The sequence below is a fragment of the Cetorhinus maximus genome, chromosome 24, assembly GCF_964194155.1.
Source record: "Cetorhinus maximus chromosome 24, sCetMax3.hap1.1, whole genome shotgun sequence".
Lineage (NCBI taxonomy): Eukaryota > Metazoa > Chordata > Chondrichthyes > Lamniformes > Cetorhinidae > Cetorhinus > Cetorhinus maximus.
This window is the reverse complement of record NC_135902.1, coordinates 29,575,762-29,594,449: the sequence shown is the minus strand read 5'-3', so window position 1 is coordinate 29,594,449 and position 18,688 is coordinate 29,575,762. Positions and strand designations below refer to the sequence as shown.

The following is an 18,688-nucleotide window of genomic DNA, read 5'->3' as shown; positions in this document are numbered from 1 at the left end:
AGTGTTGGCAATTTTAATAGTTAGTCAAAATTCTTCACTTGCTTCTCTCATCTACTCTTTCTGGAGAATGGAACAATGAGTACCTCACACCCCACTAATATAACTCTGTCAATGTTGTGAATGCTATTCAATTTTCCCCTTCAAAGATGCATTTGTGCATACCAGGGTGATTTCCTAGCTTCTGATATGTACTACCTCCTCCTCCAGATTGTGCCTGGGTAAGTTCAAGCGTGAACACTAGGGTCGATTCCCTGACTGGGGTTAGGAATGACATTCCTGACTGTTTCCAAAATTGTTGTGTGGTAGCTCCGCCTAGCTGGATTTTGCTGGGTTGGTTTGCTTAAATATAATTCAAATATTTCACATGTGCAGGGGGGGGCGTTGGGGAAGGTGGGTGAGGAATCAAGACTGCAATAGTTTTTAAAGTAAAACAGGTGAAGGGTCACCAGATTGCTGTGCATTCTTTCTCTGTGATATCCCATCAAACTAACAGAGAATTGCTGTTAAGATGCAATATAAGCCAATATTGTAAAATTAAACAAAATGTGAATTCACTTGGCTGTGCAACCTTCTTCAAGCCAGGATCTTTTACCTCACCTGATCCCAGGAGCAGGTCATTGGCAAGGCAGCACCATCTTTCTGGCAGCTCCAGCAAGGCTACTCATGCTATTCTAAATAGGAAGCTCCATCATTCTAAAATTGATTACTGATTTCTCCTGTAACACATCTAAATATGCATCCTAAAGTGGTATCATTTGTCATCCTGGTCATTTTTGCAGCCATTTTGACTTCCCGAGTAGCAGCACAGCCTTAAGGCAACCACTGGTCTTTTAAGATCTCCTGACGCCAGAAAATGAGTTCCTTTGTTTCTTGCAAAGGGAGCGTGGTGATATTCCATCACACAGAATCACAGAATTATTAGGGCGCAAAAGGAGGCCCTTTGTCCCATTGTGTCTGCACCGGCTCCCCGAATGAGGAATTCACAGAGTGCCATTCCCCCACTTTCTCCCCGTAATCCCACACATTTTTCCTCTTCAGATAACAGTCTAACTCACTTTTGAGTGCTTCAGTTGAACCTACCACACTCTCAGGCAGTGCATTCCCGACCCTAATCTCTTGCTGTCTGAAAAGTTCTTCCTGGTATCACTTTTGCTTCTTTTACTAATTACTTTAAATCTGTGCCCTCTCATCCTCAATCCTTTCACAAGTGGAAAAAGTTTCTCCTTATCTACTCTGTCCAGACTCTTCATAATTTTGAATCTCTACTAAATCTCCTCTCAGGAAAACAGCCCTAACTACCCCAATCTATCTTCATAACTGAAGCTCCTCATCCCTGGAATCATTCTCGTGAATCTTTTCTGTACCCTCCCTAATGCCTTCACATCCTTCCCAAAATGCTACACCCTGGACTGGTTACAGTACTGCAGCAAACTCATGACTTATACAAGTTCAACATAAGCTCCTTGCTCTTGTACTCTGTTGTAAGGTGGCCGAGTTGTGCTATTAATGATAGAGTTGATCTGCAGACACTTCTTGGGTGGAAACATTAAGCTGATTTACAATATACTTCCAACTCCAACTCTGGGCAGAATTTTCTGGGTGACGTGCAAGGGGCAGGCCCCACACGTCAGTGAGTAAAATGACGCGCGATGATGTCGGGCGAGCGTCCCGACGTCACAGCGCGCCATCATGATATTTTGTTGGGCGGGTGCGCGATGAAGTGCGACTTGCACCCGCCATAAATTAACAGGCTAGTTAAGGCCCTTAACTCGGCAATCGATGCCAATTTTCAGGTGCCCGTGCGATCTTCGGCTCAGTGCACGGGCGCAATGGGCAGGCGGGTAAGCGACTTTTTAATAAAACTCATCCACGGGCAGAATTAGAGGGCTCAGTGGGGTTGTCAATCTACTCTGTGAAATATTTATTGCAGAAAGTTTTTTAAACTTGCCTGTGTGATCTGTAGCAGTTCAGAATGAATTCCAGCAGCTTTCTGTGTACATTGAACATTCAGCTCAGCACCGGAGTCGGCTGCACACCCTCTAAACTGTCAAAGGCCTGTTAAGGCCATTAATTAGCTAATTAAAGTGATTGTCAGGGCTGCCTGTCCAACCTTAAGGCTGGCAGGCAGGCAAAGAGCCCAGGCGGCCTTTGCATTTCTCATGAAACTTCATCCATGGGCAGGATGATGTTTCTTGAAGGATTTATAATTAAATAAGAATTTTTATTAAAATTCATAAACATGTCCCAGCTCATGTCACATGAGGGGACATGTCTGAATAATTTTATTTTTTTTATTTTCAACATCTTTTGAGCTGAATTTAATCTCTCTGAGGCACGAAGCTCCCTCAGGGAGATTTCTCCGCTCTTTCGTGCGCATGTGCGAAACAGCGCAGGCCTCAACTGTCCCTCCTCCCCCCGCCCACACAGGAAGCGCTGAGTGCTCACTGGTTCGCGTCATGCTGAGCGGGCCTTAATTGGCCTGCCCATGTAAAATGGCGGTGCGCAGCTGATCACGAGGCAGCGATCGGCTCCATGCCTGCGCCTGCTCCCGACCAGCCCGCCCGACAGTGAGAAAATTCTCCCCCACGTACGCCACATCAACTGCATGGCCTTCATCCCTCTGTTATCTCTTCAAAAACTTCCAGGAAGTTATTTCCTTAAGAAATCCATGCTGTCTTTCCTTTATTAACCCACATTTGTCCATGTGACTATTAAATTTGCCCCAAATGATTGTTTCTCGAAGTTTCCCATTACCAAAGTTAAACTGACTGGCCTGTAACTAATGGACTAATCTTTACACCCTTTTTTGAGCAAGGAGATCCTGAGGGGTTTGTCAAGGTGGATGTGGAGTGGATGCTTCCTCTTGTGGGGAGAATCTAGAACTAAGGTTCTCTGTTTAAAAATAAGGGGTTGCCCATTTAAGACAGCGATGAGAAGATTTTTTCTCTCAGATGGTCCTACTTTGGAATTCTCTTCCTCAAAAGGTAGTGGAAGCAGAGTCTTTGAATATTTTTAAGGCAGAGCTGGATAGATTCTTGATAATCAAGGGGATGAAAAGATATCAGGAGTAGGCAGGGATGTGGAGTTGAGGTTACAACTAGATCAGCGATGATCCTATTGAATGGCGGAGTAGGCTCGAACGGCTGAGTAGCCTACTCTTACACCCAATTCATATGTTCGTATGAATGTTTGTATGTTTGCAATTCTCCAGTCCTTTAGCACCACCCGAGTCTAAAGAAGACTGAAAAATTATGGCCAGTGCATCTGCAATTTCCACTATCACTTCCCTGGGCAGGATTTTTCATATGGCGGGCAGGCTCGGCGGGAGCAGTCTGGGGTGGGCACGGAGCCAATCGCCGCCCATGATCAGCTCTGCATAGCCATTTTACACAGTTGGGCCAATTAAGGCCCAGCCAGCACAATATGCAGCTGGTGCGGGCAGGGGAATGAGGGAGAGTCGGGCCCAGCGTTCTTTCACGGAAGTACGCGAAAGAGCGCTTCAATCTCCCTAAGATACAGCGCTGCCTCAGGGAGATTGAATCGATGATAAAATTATTAAATAAAAGTTGTAAAAATTTATTTAAACATGTCCCAACTCATGTGACACAGTCGCTCGTGGATGAGGTTTCCTAAAAAACACGAAGGCCCACTTGGCCTTTTCGCCTGCCCACCAAGCTTAAGGTTGGACGGGCAGCGTTTAGAATAACTTTAATTAGATCCAAATGGCCTTAATAGGCCGTTTATATATCGATGGGTGTGCAGCCGACTCTGGCACGTGCCTGCCGAATGAAACATCGCTACTGAACGCAATGATGTCAGGATGCATGCCCGACATCATCGCGCGTTATTTTACGTGTCGGCGTGTCAAGCTCGTCCTCGCACGCCGACCAGAAAATTCTGCCCCCTCAGTATCCTTGGGTGCATCTCATCTGTTCCCAGTGCCTTACCAACTTTAATTACAGATAACCTATCCAATACTTCCTTCTTTTCAATTTTAAACCCTTCTAGTGTCTGAATTACTTCCACTTTTACCATGGCCTAGGTAGCATCATCTTCCTTGTATAAATCCCCTTCTTGGTCCCTAATCAGCCCTACTCCTTTTAGCATCCTTTTATTATTTATATGTCTACAGAACACTTCGCGATTCCCTTTTACGTTAGCTGCCAGTCTACCTTCATACTCCCTCTTTGCTTGTCTTATTTGCTTCTTCACCTCCCTCTGAACCTTTTATGTTCAGCTTGGTTTTCAATTTTCTCTACCTGATCCCTGTCATAAGCACACTTTTTCTTCTTTGTCTTAATTTCTTTCTCCTTTGTCATCCAGGGAGCTCTGGATTTATTTGCCTTACCTTTCCCTTTCAAGGGAATATACCTTGACTGTGCCTGAATGATCTCTTGTTTGAAGGTAGGCCATTGATCAGCCACTGGTTTTCCTGCCAACCTTTGATTCCAATTTATTTGGCCCAGATCCATTATTATCCCATTGAAGTTGGTTTTCCCCAGTTAACTTTTCTTACTCTGAACTGTTCTTTGTCCTTTTCCATAGTCTGCCTAAACCTTATGGTACAATAATCACTATCCCCTAAATGTTCTCCAACTGACACTTGATCTACTTGGCCCACCTCATTCCGAAGAACCAGGTCTAGCCATGCCTCCTTCCTCGTGGGACTGGAAACATACTGCTGAAGAAAATTTTCCTGAACACACTCTACAAACTCTTGCCCCTTTAAACTACTACTACCCAGTCTATATTTGGACAATTAAAGACTCCAATTATAATTACTCTATTATTTTTTGCACCTCTGTAATTTCCTTGCAAATTTGTTCCTCTACTACATCCCACTAGTTGGTGGCATATAGACTACATTTAGCAATGTAATCAAACCTTTTCTGCTCCTTAGCTCTAACCAAATAGATTCCATCCTGATCCCTCTGGAACATCCTCTTTCTCCAGCGCCGCAACGCTCTTCTTAATACAGCCACCCCTCCCTCTTTTCTTCCTTCCCTAACTTTCTTGAACACCTTCAATGATATTTAACACTCAATCCTGCTCTTCTTTGAGCCAGGTCTCTGTTATAGCCACAACATATTTCCACATGGCAATCTGTGCCTGCAACACACCAATCTTACTTACCAATTTTTTCTGCTAAGGAGCTAGCTTCATATAATAGTATGAAACACACAAGTGCAAACAATGCTATGGCCATAATATTGGCTCTTGACTTCCAGGAGAGTGACTCAATTAATATGCTCCAAGTCACATAAAGAGCATTTGCTTGCACCAAAGATGTGGGTCTAGAAATTTGTGGGGAACAATGTCTATGCTTAAATACGTAAGTCCGAGGTGTGATCGATATTGGCTCTTGGGCTTCATTTAAATGGGACCAATGTAGAGATTTTGAAGTTTGGGCTGCTGCAATGGCAGCTGTGGCTTTGGATGTGTCATTAAAGGGGAAAGGGGTACGATCGGAAGCGGTTGACTGGAAAAGGGAGGGTTATTGGAGGGAGGCAACTGGGATGGGTATTGATTAGGTAATCAGGAAGGGGTAGGAGGTGGTGGGTGGTGGTGGCAAGGTGATAGGTGCATGCAGATTTAATATGGGGCCAAGAGAAGTACTCATAGACCTTTTAGTTCCCTATTCAAGCTCTTGTAATCAAATAAGTATATTTTTTAAATACTTAGCTTTTTAGTGCAAGACTGACTTGTTAGGCTGCATGTACTGAGCAAGTTTTCCTGAATGGGGCAGGTGCTTGCTTCTGGCACAGGCATTAGACTCCTATGTTTTTGCCAATATTGACATGGTGAGCAGTGGAACTCAAGTTCATAAAGTGTGCACACTTACTGCCCACCAGACTGGTGGCCTAAGCACCCATTTATTGCCAGAAAATAGGGAGCTTTATTCAATTATTATACCAGTCAGAAGCTGGTACTTATATTGTTTGACAATTATTACAATGTGTCCTTAGCCAAGATACTGGGGAGAATTTTAAATTTTTCAAATCGTGTGGAATGGTTGGAATTGTATGGGGAATGGTTGGAATTGTACTGGGGAGGGGGAGGGGGCAAATCCTTTCCAATCACAGAAGGGGTCTTGATTGTGGGGGGTGGGGGCAGTCCGATTGCAGGAGTAGCCAATCCCGTGGAGGGATGGAGCCATTAGTTATGGTGGCAATGAGCTTGGGGGGTTTGAGGGGGAAGACTCTTACTCATCTGAGCCCAAAGGGCTTGGTCCCCAAAGCTGTCTTTGCTTTGTTGCTGCTGTCTGGTTTTCGAAGGCCCAGGATATTCATTCTGCCATTGTTAAACCTGCAAAAAAAGCTTCCTGTCTCATTAACATATTTTTGATACCAACCCTTCTCCTGGGTTTCCCCATGTTAATATTCCCCCACCGTTTGATTTCAAAATGAAAAGTGCTAGTCCATCATTGTAATGGAAACAGTAGTTGTTCAATATTTGTGGGGGCATGGTTGAAGGTCAAAGTTTATTTATATTCTGGCTTATAAGAAACATAACTGCTTACTGTCTCTTGTTAAGTTGCTGCTTTTAATCAACAGGGTTTCAATGCAAATTTATAGACCATGATGAAAAAGGTTGGTGTGCTGACCCATAGCAACAATTTTGTCTGAATTTTCAGGTGAGCTGTTCATTAGTAAGAACTATTTCCAACCATACAGCTCAAAAGTAATATTGATTACAAATAAAACATTTTATGGTATTTCCATTAGCACTGAATCCTGGAAAGGTTGCAGCAACTGTTCTCAGAGTGTAGTAAATAGTTATCCAAAGATGTCCCAACATATTATTTTACTTTCTCTGCCAGTTTTCTCCACTCCCCTTCTAACTTGATCTGAAACTCTTTATGCTTTCTAGAGTATGATCAGTTTTGGTCCCTCATCCAAGCAGCTATTACGCATGTATTTGCTTCAACAAGTTCTCAGACTGACCTGATGAGCTAAATTATGTTCTTACCTGACATCCACTCATATGAGCTCCTGGTTGGGATGGAAGACAGCAATCAGGAGTGGGAAAGCTGCTTGATTTTTCACCGCCCACCCAAAGGTGCTGATAGCTAACTGATATCAGTTAACTAGGTGCAGGTGAATGATGGAATCTAGGACTTTCCTTCTCTATATGACTTTACTGGATGCGTTAATTGCTAAGGGGATCTATACTTTAGTATTTTTTACGAGCAGCTTTAAGTGCAGAATCTTTATCCATATTGGTGTTACATTGCCTTTTATTCTATTACTTATTGAACTTATGGGGAAAAATTTTCCCCCTGTTGGGGGGGAGTGGGCGCGCCTCCGATCGGTGCCCCTGATTGGGGGCGTGCCTCCATTTTATGTGGGCAGGCCAATTAAGGCTCGCCCAGCGTGACATCCGCCAGGAAGCACTATGCTCTCCCTGTGCGGGCGGAGAGGGGGAATTCCCTCAGCCGGGAGTGCTCTCTTTTGCGCATGCACACGAAAGGGCGCACAGATCTCCCTGAGGCTAAGTGCTGCCTCAGGGAGATCAGCTCCAATTTAAAACTTTCATTAAACATGTTTAAAAATTTTCCCTGCCATGTCCCCTCATGTGACACTGTCACGTGAGTTGGGACATGTCCATAAGTTTTACTGAAATCTTTCTTAAAGATTTAAGTACCCTCATGAAACCTCATCCCGCCTGTGGATGAGGTTTCATGCTTTTTCTGAAGCCCGCCAGGGCTCCTGGCCTGCCCGCCAACCTCAAGGTTGGACGGGAAGGTCCATTAACGACCTTAATTACTCTTTCAATGGCCTCAATAGGCCGTTGACAGGTCGGTGGCCGCGCATCTGACTCGGCTGCACCCCCGTCGACCTGAAAATGGAAATGATGCGGGGTGACGTCGGGAGCTCCACCCAATATCATTCCGCATCATTTTACGTGTCGGCAAGTGGGCCCCGCCCCTGCCCGGAGGATCCTGCCCATGAACTCGGCAACTCGCGCAGTTGAGTTCAACTTTAATGACACCACATATGCCAAAATACATGGGTGTTGTTATGGGGTCCCCTCTGGGCCCAGCTCTCACAAACATCTTTGCTGGGTTCCATGAGAAACGTGTCTTTGATGGAATGGCACCTAACCTCCTACCCCTCACATATTTCCGATATGTGGATGACACATTTGCTAGATTTAAATCCACAGCTGCATGTAACAATTTCCTTACATGTCTTAATGGGCTCCATTCTGCGCTCAAATTCACCTATGAAATGGAGCAGTCAAATGAACTCCCCTTCCTTGGCATAGTAGTCGAGAAATCTGCTGGGGATTCTCTACCACAGTCTACCACAACCCTACCTTCACTGGTCAATATACGTGCTGGGATTCTTACAGTTCCACACGCTATAAGATCGGTCCTTTCGGCAATCTTGTAAATAGGGCCTAAGCCGTTTGCTCACAATGCAAGCTTGATGCTGAAATAGGGCACATCAAAGGCATCCTGCAGGATAATGGCTACCCCGATCAGATTATTTTGTGCTGTATATCACACAAACTCATGTACAGGCCCAAGGCTGTCACTTTCAGCCCTGAGAAGTGTCCAGTCTACCTCAGATTACCCTGGAAGGGAAAGGTATCTGAAAAATTTGAGCAATGGGTGAAGCGAGCTGTTTTCACGCTACCTCTATGCAGTAACAACACGAGTGGTATTCTCCACTAACAAGACGCTGCCGTCAAGCCAAAAAGACGTTCTGCCTATCACAAAAATGAGTAACATGGTATATGAATTTCAGCGCCAGTGTGATGCTAGGTAAGTAGGCTGTACATCCCAAAGACTGCTGGATTGTATCAAACAGCATGTCCCAGCCGCTGTTCGCAATGGGCAGGGTACAGACCGTACCCAACCAGCTTGCAAAACTCAAAACACAGTGTCCAACATTAGATGTGATTCCACAATTGGACAAACTTTGCTAAATAATCCTTAGTGTGCTAAGAATTATGCTGACAATCAATTTAAGGTCGTCAGTCAGGCTCGTAATGTGGTGCATTTGTGCATACTGGAAGCTACATATATTAATACACAGAGCTCTGTTCTTTGCAGACAGAAAGTACATGTACATACATTGCGCCTGTTTCAGTTAAACAAAATAAGTGACAGCCTTTTGATGACTCATTCCTCAGGGCAATGCCTCGACCAATCAGGGTCAAGCTGCCTGGTTTAAATTTCAAACAATGCTTGGCAGTAAACTATCAGTCACCATCAGTGATGCATTCTCCATGGCAATGCCACTTGCCAACCAATCAGCACTCTCTTCACATACAATATAAATTATTTTCCCCTTTATATTATATTCATGCGAGTGTTCTAATGAGTGCAAGATGAAAATCTTAGACATGTCTCCTTTTTCAGCAATACTCAAGCTCTGTACTACCAAACAACTACTTATTCAACCATTCATAATGCCTGTCGAAGGCCATGACAACATAATTTATAGCTATAGTTCCACTAAGGTTCATTTATCAAGTCAAGGCAGATAACGTAATGGGTCATTCCTCAAGTATATACTCTAATAAGACAAGATGAGAGCTAAACAGGGTAAACCACAGAGTACAGCCACTTCAGAAGAAATGTTTTAAGTTCTCATTTTTATTTCCATTATGAATATGCAAATTGTGTGTGCTAGAATCTGTATTTCCAAATGTTAACATCCAAAAAGCATAGGAAAGAGCTTGTATTAGGGAAATTTATTCAAAAATGTTACAATTTAATATGTCTTTACACTAATAAGAAACCATAAAATTATATAAATCATCCTCACTCCCTGTTTCAAAATGTAACATAATCTCTAGTATAGTGTATAATGGCTACAGGGTTTAATATTTTATTTTTCAGCTAATTTAGTGATTAACACACAGTTTCACATCCAAGATATTATCTGAAAATGCTTGAAGCACTCAGCAGGTCAGTCATCTGTGAGGAGATGGTTAACTCTGTTTCTGTCTCTACAGATGCTGCCTGACCTGCTGAGTACTACCAGCATTTTTGGTTTTATTTCAGGTTTCCAGTACCTAAATTATTTTGCAGAAATATTTTTGCACAAATATTTTCAGCCTTGAACAGATATCCAGCACCTCTACTGTTTAATGACAGATCTCCTCGTTTGAGAATTTAAAACAAACATTGCAGACATAAACCTTAAATTCAACATTCAAGTGCGATAGATAACGTACCTTTGCAGCTCCCTTAAAGTAGCTGAGATCTTCAGGCTGTGACCCAACACATACAGAGTGGCTAAGATATCAGCCCATTGAACCAATTCGCCCAATGGGCCACCTTTCGACACGACAGGGCTGAAAACATCTCCTGCTTCCTCTGTCAAGAAACCCAGGTGAACCAAGATCTGTGAAGGATAGAAATTCCACACAGTAAGATTTCAGAGTTTTGAGGCAAAGAGATGTCATTCATGGAAGCAAGCATAGAGTTGATCAATATGGATCAGCAATCTGGATCTAATCTATGCAGTTTCTAACATGCTTCACTCTACTTGAGAGCTAAGAGTTGAAGGGTTCATGTTATGGTGGAGCTCTGATCTGAATCACTCAATTGTACTGTCATTCTTTCTTGCTTGTATTTCACGGTACCTGCATTCACATAGCACAGAAGATTGACTGCAGAGGTCACTTAAAGTCCAAATTTGCATAGTAATTAATTGGGACACTTTTCCGTTTCATGATTATTGCATTAATTTTGACTGTGTGAACATGCAGTGTTTTCTTTTGCACGAATTAACAGGAATGCTGAAGTACCTTGGTACAATGCAAAATACATTGCATTTTCCATTGCTTGAACAGTATATCAATTTAGCCTGGCCTATCTGTATTGATCAGTAAGAATCAATAGACTGTTGATGAAAGGTCCATTTAATCTTAAAAATGCATGCTAAAGAGACATTCTTATTTGATCTGCAGGTTAGCAAACAGAATGTATAGTGACATGAATAATGACGCAATAATGTTGCAGTGCGACCAGCCATATCCAGGAATAGACTGTCATCTTCAGTTTAATGAAATGTTTGATAAGTCATTGTAAAGATTTGCAGAGCAATAGATATACCATTTGGCTTGACATCTTCTGGCTTTTGCAGGCAATGAACACCCAAATATTTTATTTTGAGGTAACACCCATCCCATTCACACTTTTAAAGGAGATGGAATTTGGACACAAAATGAGCTGAGTCCCAAATCAATACAATCCAGGCACTTCAGTCAGAGAGGAAGCGAAAAATCATGAGATGGAATAGCTTCTTACACATACACACAAAATAACACTGACTTATGTTGGAGGTTCCCCATCCCCAGCCAAATATGATTTATTGCACAGAGAACAGAAGGAAGGAAATGGGGAGAAAATTTCTTAGAGAGAAATAATCAACTTCAAAAAAAGCAAAACTGACGTAACTTTAGGTTAAAAGGTGTCAAATGTACATTATATTGAGACTACCAACAGTGGTGGAATGCCTTGAATTGCATAAAGATTCAAAGCATTCAGTGTGTTATAGGTCAGTGATTAGATTAAGATGTGAAATCACAGAATCACACAGTGCAGAAGAGGCCCTTCGGACCATCGAGTCTGCACCAACAAGAGAAACACCTGACCTATCTACCTAATCCCATTTACCAGCACTTGGCCCATAGCCTTGAATGTTATGAAGTGCCAAGTGCTCATCCAGGTACTTTTTAAAGGATGTGAGGCAACCTGCCTCCACCACCCTCCCAGGCAACACATTCCAGACCGTCACCACCCTCTGGGTAAAAACATTTTTCCTCACATCCCCCCTAAACCTCCTGCCCCTCACCTTGAACTTATGTTCCCTCGTGACTGACCCTTCAACTAAGGGGAACAGCTGCTCCCTATCCACCCTGTCCATGCCCCTCATAATCTTGTACACCTCAATCAGGTTGCCCCTCAGCCTTCTCTGCTCCAATGAAAACAACCTAAGTCTATCCAACCTCTCTTCATAACTTAAATGTTTCATCCCAGGCAACATCCTGGTGAATCTCCTCTGCATCCTCTCCAGTGCAATCACATCTTTCCTAAAATGTGGCGACCAGAACTGCACACAGTACTCTAGCTGTGGCCTCACCAAGATTCTATACAACTCCAACATGACCTCCCTGCTTTTGTAATCTATGCCTCGATTGATAAAGGCAAGTGTCCCATATGCCTTTTTCACCATCCCACTAACATGCCCCCCTGCCTTCAGAGATCTATGGATACACATGCCAAGGTCCCTTTGTTCCTCAGAATTTCCTAGTGTCATACCGTTCATTGAATACTTCCTTGTCAAATTACTTCTTCCAGAGTGTATCACCTCACACTTTCCAGGATTAAATTCCATCTGCCACTTATCTGCCCATTTGACCACCCCATCTATATTTTCCTGTAGCCCAAGACACTCGACCTCACTGTTAACCGGCCAATCTTTGTGTCATCCGCAAACTTACTAATCCTCCCGCCCCACATAGGAATCTATGTCGTTTATATAAATGACAAATAATAGGGGACCCAGCACAGATCCCTGTGGCACGCCACTGGACACTGGCTCCCAGTCTTAATTGCACCAAGGCACATAGATATAATTCAGTCATACATTTTCTTTTTCTATACAAAACATTGTTCTTACATCATTGTTTATAGTTAAACAGCAAATCTTATTGCAATCTGAAAAACGGGAAAACAGAAGTGGTTGGAGTGTAGCAATTCCACTGCAGTACAGCTTCAGGAGGTAGGAGAATCAAAACTGTGATGCTATTAACATCACTGACAGGAGAGTGTAATTGTAATGCGACATGTTTCAATAGGCAGTTTCCATTTAAATGTGGGAAAAACGAATATTTCCAATAGTTGATCAAAAATGCATGTAGACAGTGAATTTTTAATGTATGATTGCTATATTGTCATTCATATACAAAAGACAAAAACCAGGTATTATGCTTTAAGTGGTGCCACACACATACCAAAATTATTCATGTCTTGTATATTAATATTAAAATATAATATATAAATATACAAAAAACTATATATCTCACCTGAACATAATTTTCTAAAGGTTTCTCTATATTTAGAAATATGTAATAATCTCATAGAATCAAAAAGTATTACAGCACAGAAGGATGCCATTTGGCCCATCAAGTCTGTGCTGGGTCTTTCGAAGAGCAATCCTGTTATTCCCACTCCCTTATTCTTTCCCAGTATCCCTGTAATTTTCTTTCTCTTACCAATAATTATCCAAATTTCTTTTAAAAGCTACTAATAAATTTGTATCCACCACCCTATCAAACAGTGCATTCCAAATCCTAACCACTCGTTGTTTAATATCTTGTTGCTCATGGCACCTCTGATTCTTTTGTCAATCACCTTAAACTCTGTGCCATTGCTCCCAACTCTTTGACCATCGGAAGTAGTTTCTCTTTATTTACTCTATCTAAACATTTCATGTTTTTAAAAACATCTATCAAATTTCAGTTTAGCCTTCTCTGCTTGAAGGAGAACAACCCCAGCTCAAGTTTATTTCTCCTAATCTTAGCCCTACACAGCTAAGCCTTATCTTAAGTCTATGGCCAGGATCTTTAGGTTGGCGAGGTGGGGGAGGGGGGAGGTGATCGCCGATGCGTAAAATGACGCGGGATGACATCGGGCGGAACTCCTGACGTCACCCCGCGTCATTTCCATTTTTAGGTCGGCGGGGGCGCAGCCGAATCAGCTGTGTGCCCGCCGACCTGTCAATGGCCCATTGAGGCCATTTAAAAAGTAATTAAGCTCATTAATGGACCTGCCCATCCAAACTTAAGGTTGGTGGGCAGGCCGGGACCTCATCCACGGGTGGGATGAGGTTTCATGAGTGTTTTAAAAATTTTAATAAATGTGTGCTTTAAAGAGATGGACATGTCCCAACTCATGTGACAGTGTCACATGAAGGGATATGTCAAGGAAATTTTATTTTTGCTCCTTTACCATTTTTAAATTTGGTGCTGATCTCCCTGAGGCAGCACTTAGCCCCAGGGAGATGAGTGCGCTCTTTTGTGTGCATGTGTGAATGAGTGCACTCTTGGCTTAGGGAATCCCACCCCCCAACCCGCACGGGGAGCGCATAGCGCTTCCTGGCGGACATCACGCTGGGCAGGCCTTAATTGGCCCGCCCACATAAAATGGCAGCCCGATCGGAGATGCACCCTCCCGTGCCCGCTCCTGCACTTCGTCCCGCACCAATGGGGGGAAAATTCTTCCCTATGATCCCAAGTTCTAGGTTATCTAGACAGGGGAAACAGCTTCAATGTGTTGGCTCACATAACCCATAGCATAACACAGGTAGAGCAATGTCTCAATTTTATAATTCTCATTCCCATTTCAAATCCGTCTGTAGCCTCATTCCACCCCGCTTTCTGTTAAAACAGTGCAACTTAGATTGTGCTATTGAAAAAAGTTGGTTTTATTGGTAATATTCTGTTTTGTCTTCATAGTAGTTAGGGAATATACCATTGCTTAAAACAGGCTGGATCATGATAAAAAATACAATCTTACAAGAAAAACTGCAGTGGGCTTGTACAATGTAGAAGCAGGTGTAGTGTCCACAGTAACATTTCTAACAAGGGGCCTGCGTAGTGAACTTGTCAGTGTTATTTGAACTTTGAAGAATAGTTGAAGTGGTTTTCAACATGAATTATTTGCCAACCTCTCTTATGTATATGTTAATTTATCAATTAATTGTATTTTCTTGCTATAAAATAATATTAGACATTGGAAAATTACCGAATGCTCTTTCAGAGAGCCAGTGCAGTCTCGATGGGCCAAATGGCCTCCTGCACTGTAAAGATACTGTGGTTCTGAAATATGCCTAATCTCTATCACCCAGAAATCCTGGGTCAAGTAAGATTGTGCCAGGTAGCAATTATAATATTCACCCCCAAAAATACCAAAAATAACGTTACCCAAACGTTACATAAATCTCATATTGGGTCTTCTTTCTTTATGGTATTAATATGTGGCAAACATAAAAGACAATATGCCAATTCTTAACCAACATTACAAAAAGCTTAAAAGAGCACAACACGTAAGAAATAGTAATTCTGTTGTCTAAAGTTAGATATTATCGTTATTGGTCAGGTGTGATAGGTCAAATGGCCTCCTTCTGTGCTATATCATTCTATGGTACTCTTCACAAAAGCAAGTAATTTATATACCTTAGGTGATTTCATAAATACAACAACATTTTTTTTGTTGTGTAGCCTTGCATTATATTTGACATGGGGCAGGATTTTCCCTGTGTCGGGCGTGTGCTCCAGGAGGACCCGGGGAACGGCCACGAAATGAACCGCTGCCGGCGATCAGGCTCCGACCGGGATTTCACGCTGGTTGGCGGTTTAACAGTCAGCATGAAGCACGCGCTGAGATCCTCAGCACTGCCAGGGTGGGGGTGGGGGGCGGGAGGAGCGTGAGCACTGAAGTCTGCGCCTGCGCAATGGAGCGCGCACTGAAAGCTCCCTGAAGGCACAGAGCTGCCTCAGGGAGCTGAGGAACTTTTAAAATGAAAAGGAAAGATTTTGAAAATAAGGTAAACATGTCCCCACATGTGACATCATAATAAAAATGATGTTTCAAAATGTTGTTTTTAAATACTGTTGGAAACCTCATCCCGCCCGTCGATGAGGTTTCCTGAAAAACGCAAAGGCCGCCTGGCCTATTCGCCTGCCCGCCAGCCATAATATTAGGCCTCTTAATTGTCGGCGGGCGCGCTGCCTACTCTTGGGCGCACGCGCCTAGTGAAATATCGCGCAAGCGCGCGGTGACAGGCGGGAATTTTCCGAGCCCGCTGGCGGCGGGTGTGATAGGTGGCGTGCACGGATAAGATGGGGCTACCTGCTTCACGACAGCGTGAAGGCAGGTCGCCATCTTCCACTCAGCCAGCTGACTATCGGTTGGTAGGGAGCCAATTGTAATACATCAGCATATCATTAAAAGTCCATCCCACCAGGCTCTTGGAAACCCGCCGTATTATCCGTCCACATTGACTGGAAAGCATGCTGACATGTTTCACTACAGCACGCCGGCGATGTGCACTTGGCGGCCTTCACTTGGGGGAACTGAGGTAAGTGAGCAGCAGCGTTCCCCACAGCTCATCCATTGGTTACAGGCCTCAGGGGCGCCGGGGTGGGGGGGGGGGGGGGGGGGGGGGGTAACTGATGCCTGGCCCTGGAGGCGACTGCTCAGGGGGTAGGGAGGTGTGCCCGTGGGCAAGTGCTGGCCAACCTCGGAGGCGACGATCGTCGGTGTGGGGGTTAAGTGCTGCCCTGGTACTGCAGCCCACTCACAGGCAATCGAGGTGGGGGTCAGGGTAGGGGAGGGAAGTGGCCATGCATTAGGGACACCTGTATAAACTGATCATCCTCTGCAACTGAGACTGTTCAGGTGCAGCCACAGTGATGTGATTGGGGGCTGGGCTCCTAGCCTGTCCGCCCATGTAAGCATCGCGGAGGCACCAAAGGGCCACCAAGCGCTCCATACCTTATGCTTCCCGCCCCCCCTGCGACCCCACCCCCCCCGCACAAACTTTGAGTCCGCCACCACTTTATTGGACCGTGCAGCAGTTGGACTGCACACGTTGTACAATCTCCTCTCCAACACTGGCCATGTAACAGTCACTGCTGGAGGCGTTCACAGCCCCTTGCAATCTTAGCATCCCGGTTTGGACCAGTGTCCCCCATTTTGCAGGTTGACAGAGCAACCATGCAGCTCACTCATCTCTGGCCATCCAAGGGGTGACCAGCACTCTCCGGGAAGCGTTAAGGGGCGGTCACACAGGGCCAGGAAAGGTGCTAAGTACAACCATGATAACCACGTCTCTCTCTCTTTCATGCTGCTGGAGGACCACGTCAGGATCATGGATCTTGGTGACCTAGCTGTATGCCTGATGGCTACAGAGACCGTAGAAGACAGAGGAGAGAGTGACTGAGGCTCCTGGCTGCGCAAAGGCAGGAGCAGCAACCTCATGAAGAAGGAGCTCCCGCACACGCTGCCCAGGAGTGACAAGAAGCCGACACCCAGGGTCTATAGAGGCCGCCTGCCATTCCTGCAGATGACTGAGAAACCAGTGTCACTGATGACTGCGCATGTCTAGGGACCTGGTGGCTCATGTCTGCCACATACTGCAGGACTTGGCGCCAAGGGGACATAGAGGGCATCTACTGCCAGTGGCTGTGAAAGTGATCGTGGCGCTCAATTTCTATGACAGCGGCTCCTTTCTGGGGCTCCACGGGTGGCCTCTTTGGGATTTCACAATCAGCCACCCACAAATGCATCCATGAGGTCACGGGTGCCATCTTCTCTATGGCCACAACTTTGTGCATTTCACCCGGGACTGGGACAGCCAGGCTGCAAGGGCCATTGGATTCGCCCTGAACACGGGATTCCCACAGGTGCAGGGTGCGATTGACTGCACTCATGTGGCGCTCAGGTCTCCATCACTATATTTGGTGGACTTCATCAACCGTGAGGGCTTCCACTCATTGAACATGCAGCTGGTGTGCGACCACCAGAAATGCATCCTGCAGGTGTGCTCACGGTTTCCAGGGAGTGTGACACCTTCATCTTGAGTCGCTCGCAGATCCCTGCAGTCTTCCAGGGCCCACAGAGGCTGTAGGGATGTTTCCTTGGTGACAAGGGCTACCTGCAGAGGCCGTGGCTGATAACACCCGTGCAGCGGTCTCAGACTGCAGCAGAGCGACGCTATAATGAGGCTCATGCTGAAGCTCGCAAATTGGTGGAGCAGACCATCGGGATGCTGAAGTTGCGGTTCCAGTGCCTGGACCAGTCTGGTGGAGCCCTGCAATACAGTCCGCAGAGGGTGTCACGCATCGTCGTCAGCTGCTGCGCCCTCTGCAACCTGGCGCTCTAATGGGGAGACAAGCTGGCTGAGGAAGGGATGGGGGAGCTGGAGGTCCCCTTGGATGAGGAGGATGCTGACGGGGATGAGGGTGAGGGAGTCCTCATGGTGACAATGACGGGGATGAGGCACTGGCTAGACGAGGCAGGCACTCTCAGGAGGCCCTCATAGATGCCAGATTTGTGGAGGGTGATGATGACATGCAGTGAGGTGTCCCCATAGATCCTCACATCGCACTTGTGAACTTTTGACTCCAGTCTGGCTTATGGCAGCGTGAATACCCTCTGAGAGAATGCTCCTGTCATGGAAATGCAGTGGAGGCCCTAATAGTCACTCGATTGCAGGAGGATGCTGACAACATGCAGTGAGGACACTCCATAGATCTACATATAGCCTCTGAGAATGTCTGACTCCTGTCTGGCCGAGGGCAACTCACTTGTGCTCCATGATCAGGGCTATCTCAGAGACACAGCCATGAAACTTTAGACACATCTGATGCTGTCTCGGGCTTCAGCACCTCAACCCTTCAGGAGCTGGTGCACAGTATCACTGGTCGCAGATGCTGGTGTGATGGGGGCCAGCTCCACCTTAAAGGTGTGGAGGGTGCACAGAAAGAATGAGAGAACTCTGTGTCACCTGCCCACTACATTCTGGCAGCAATGACCAGCACTGCCAAGGTTCAGGCACCAGTAATGTTTCCAGGGAGTGTGAGGCTGGGCCATCACTGTGGTCTGAAAGCTGCACAGAGCACAGGGAAGAGGCCCTGGACTGAGGCACCTGCCTTTTAT

At 45.1% G+C, this 18,688-nt stretch overlaps 1 protein-coding gene across 1 annotated transcript in view; it reads right to left on the bottom strand.

Moving 5' to 3' along the window:
- mgat5b (alpha-1,6-mannosylglycoprotein 6-beta-N-acetylglucosaminyltransferase B) overlaps nt 1-18,688 on the bottom strand; it is a 1,185,562-nt gene that overhangs the window by 404,856 nt on the left and 762,018 nt on the right. The window contains exon 16 of the mRNA XM_078570583.1: nt 10,192-10,361. Coding sequence (XP_078426709.1) covers nt 10,192-10,361 — 170 coding nt within the window. The remainder of the gene's footprint in view (nt 1-10,191; nt 10,362-18,688) is intronic.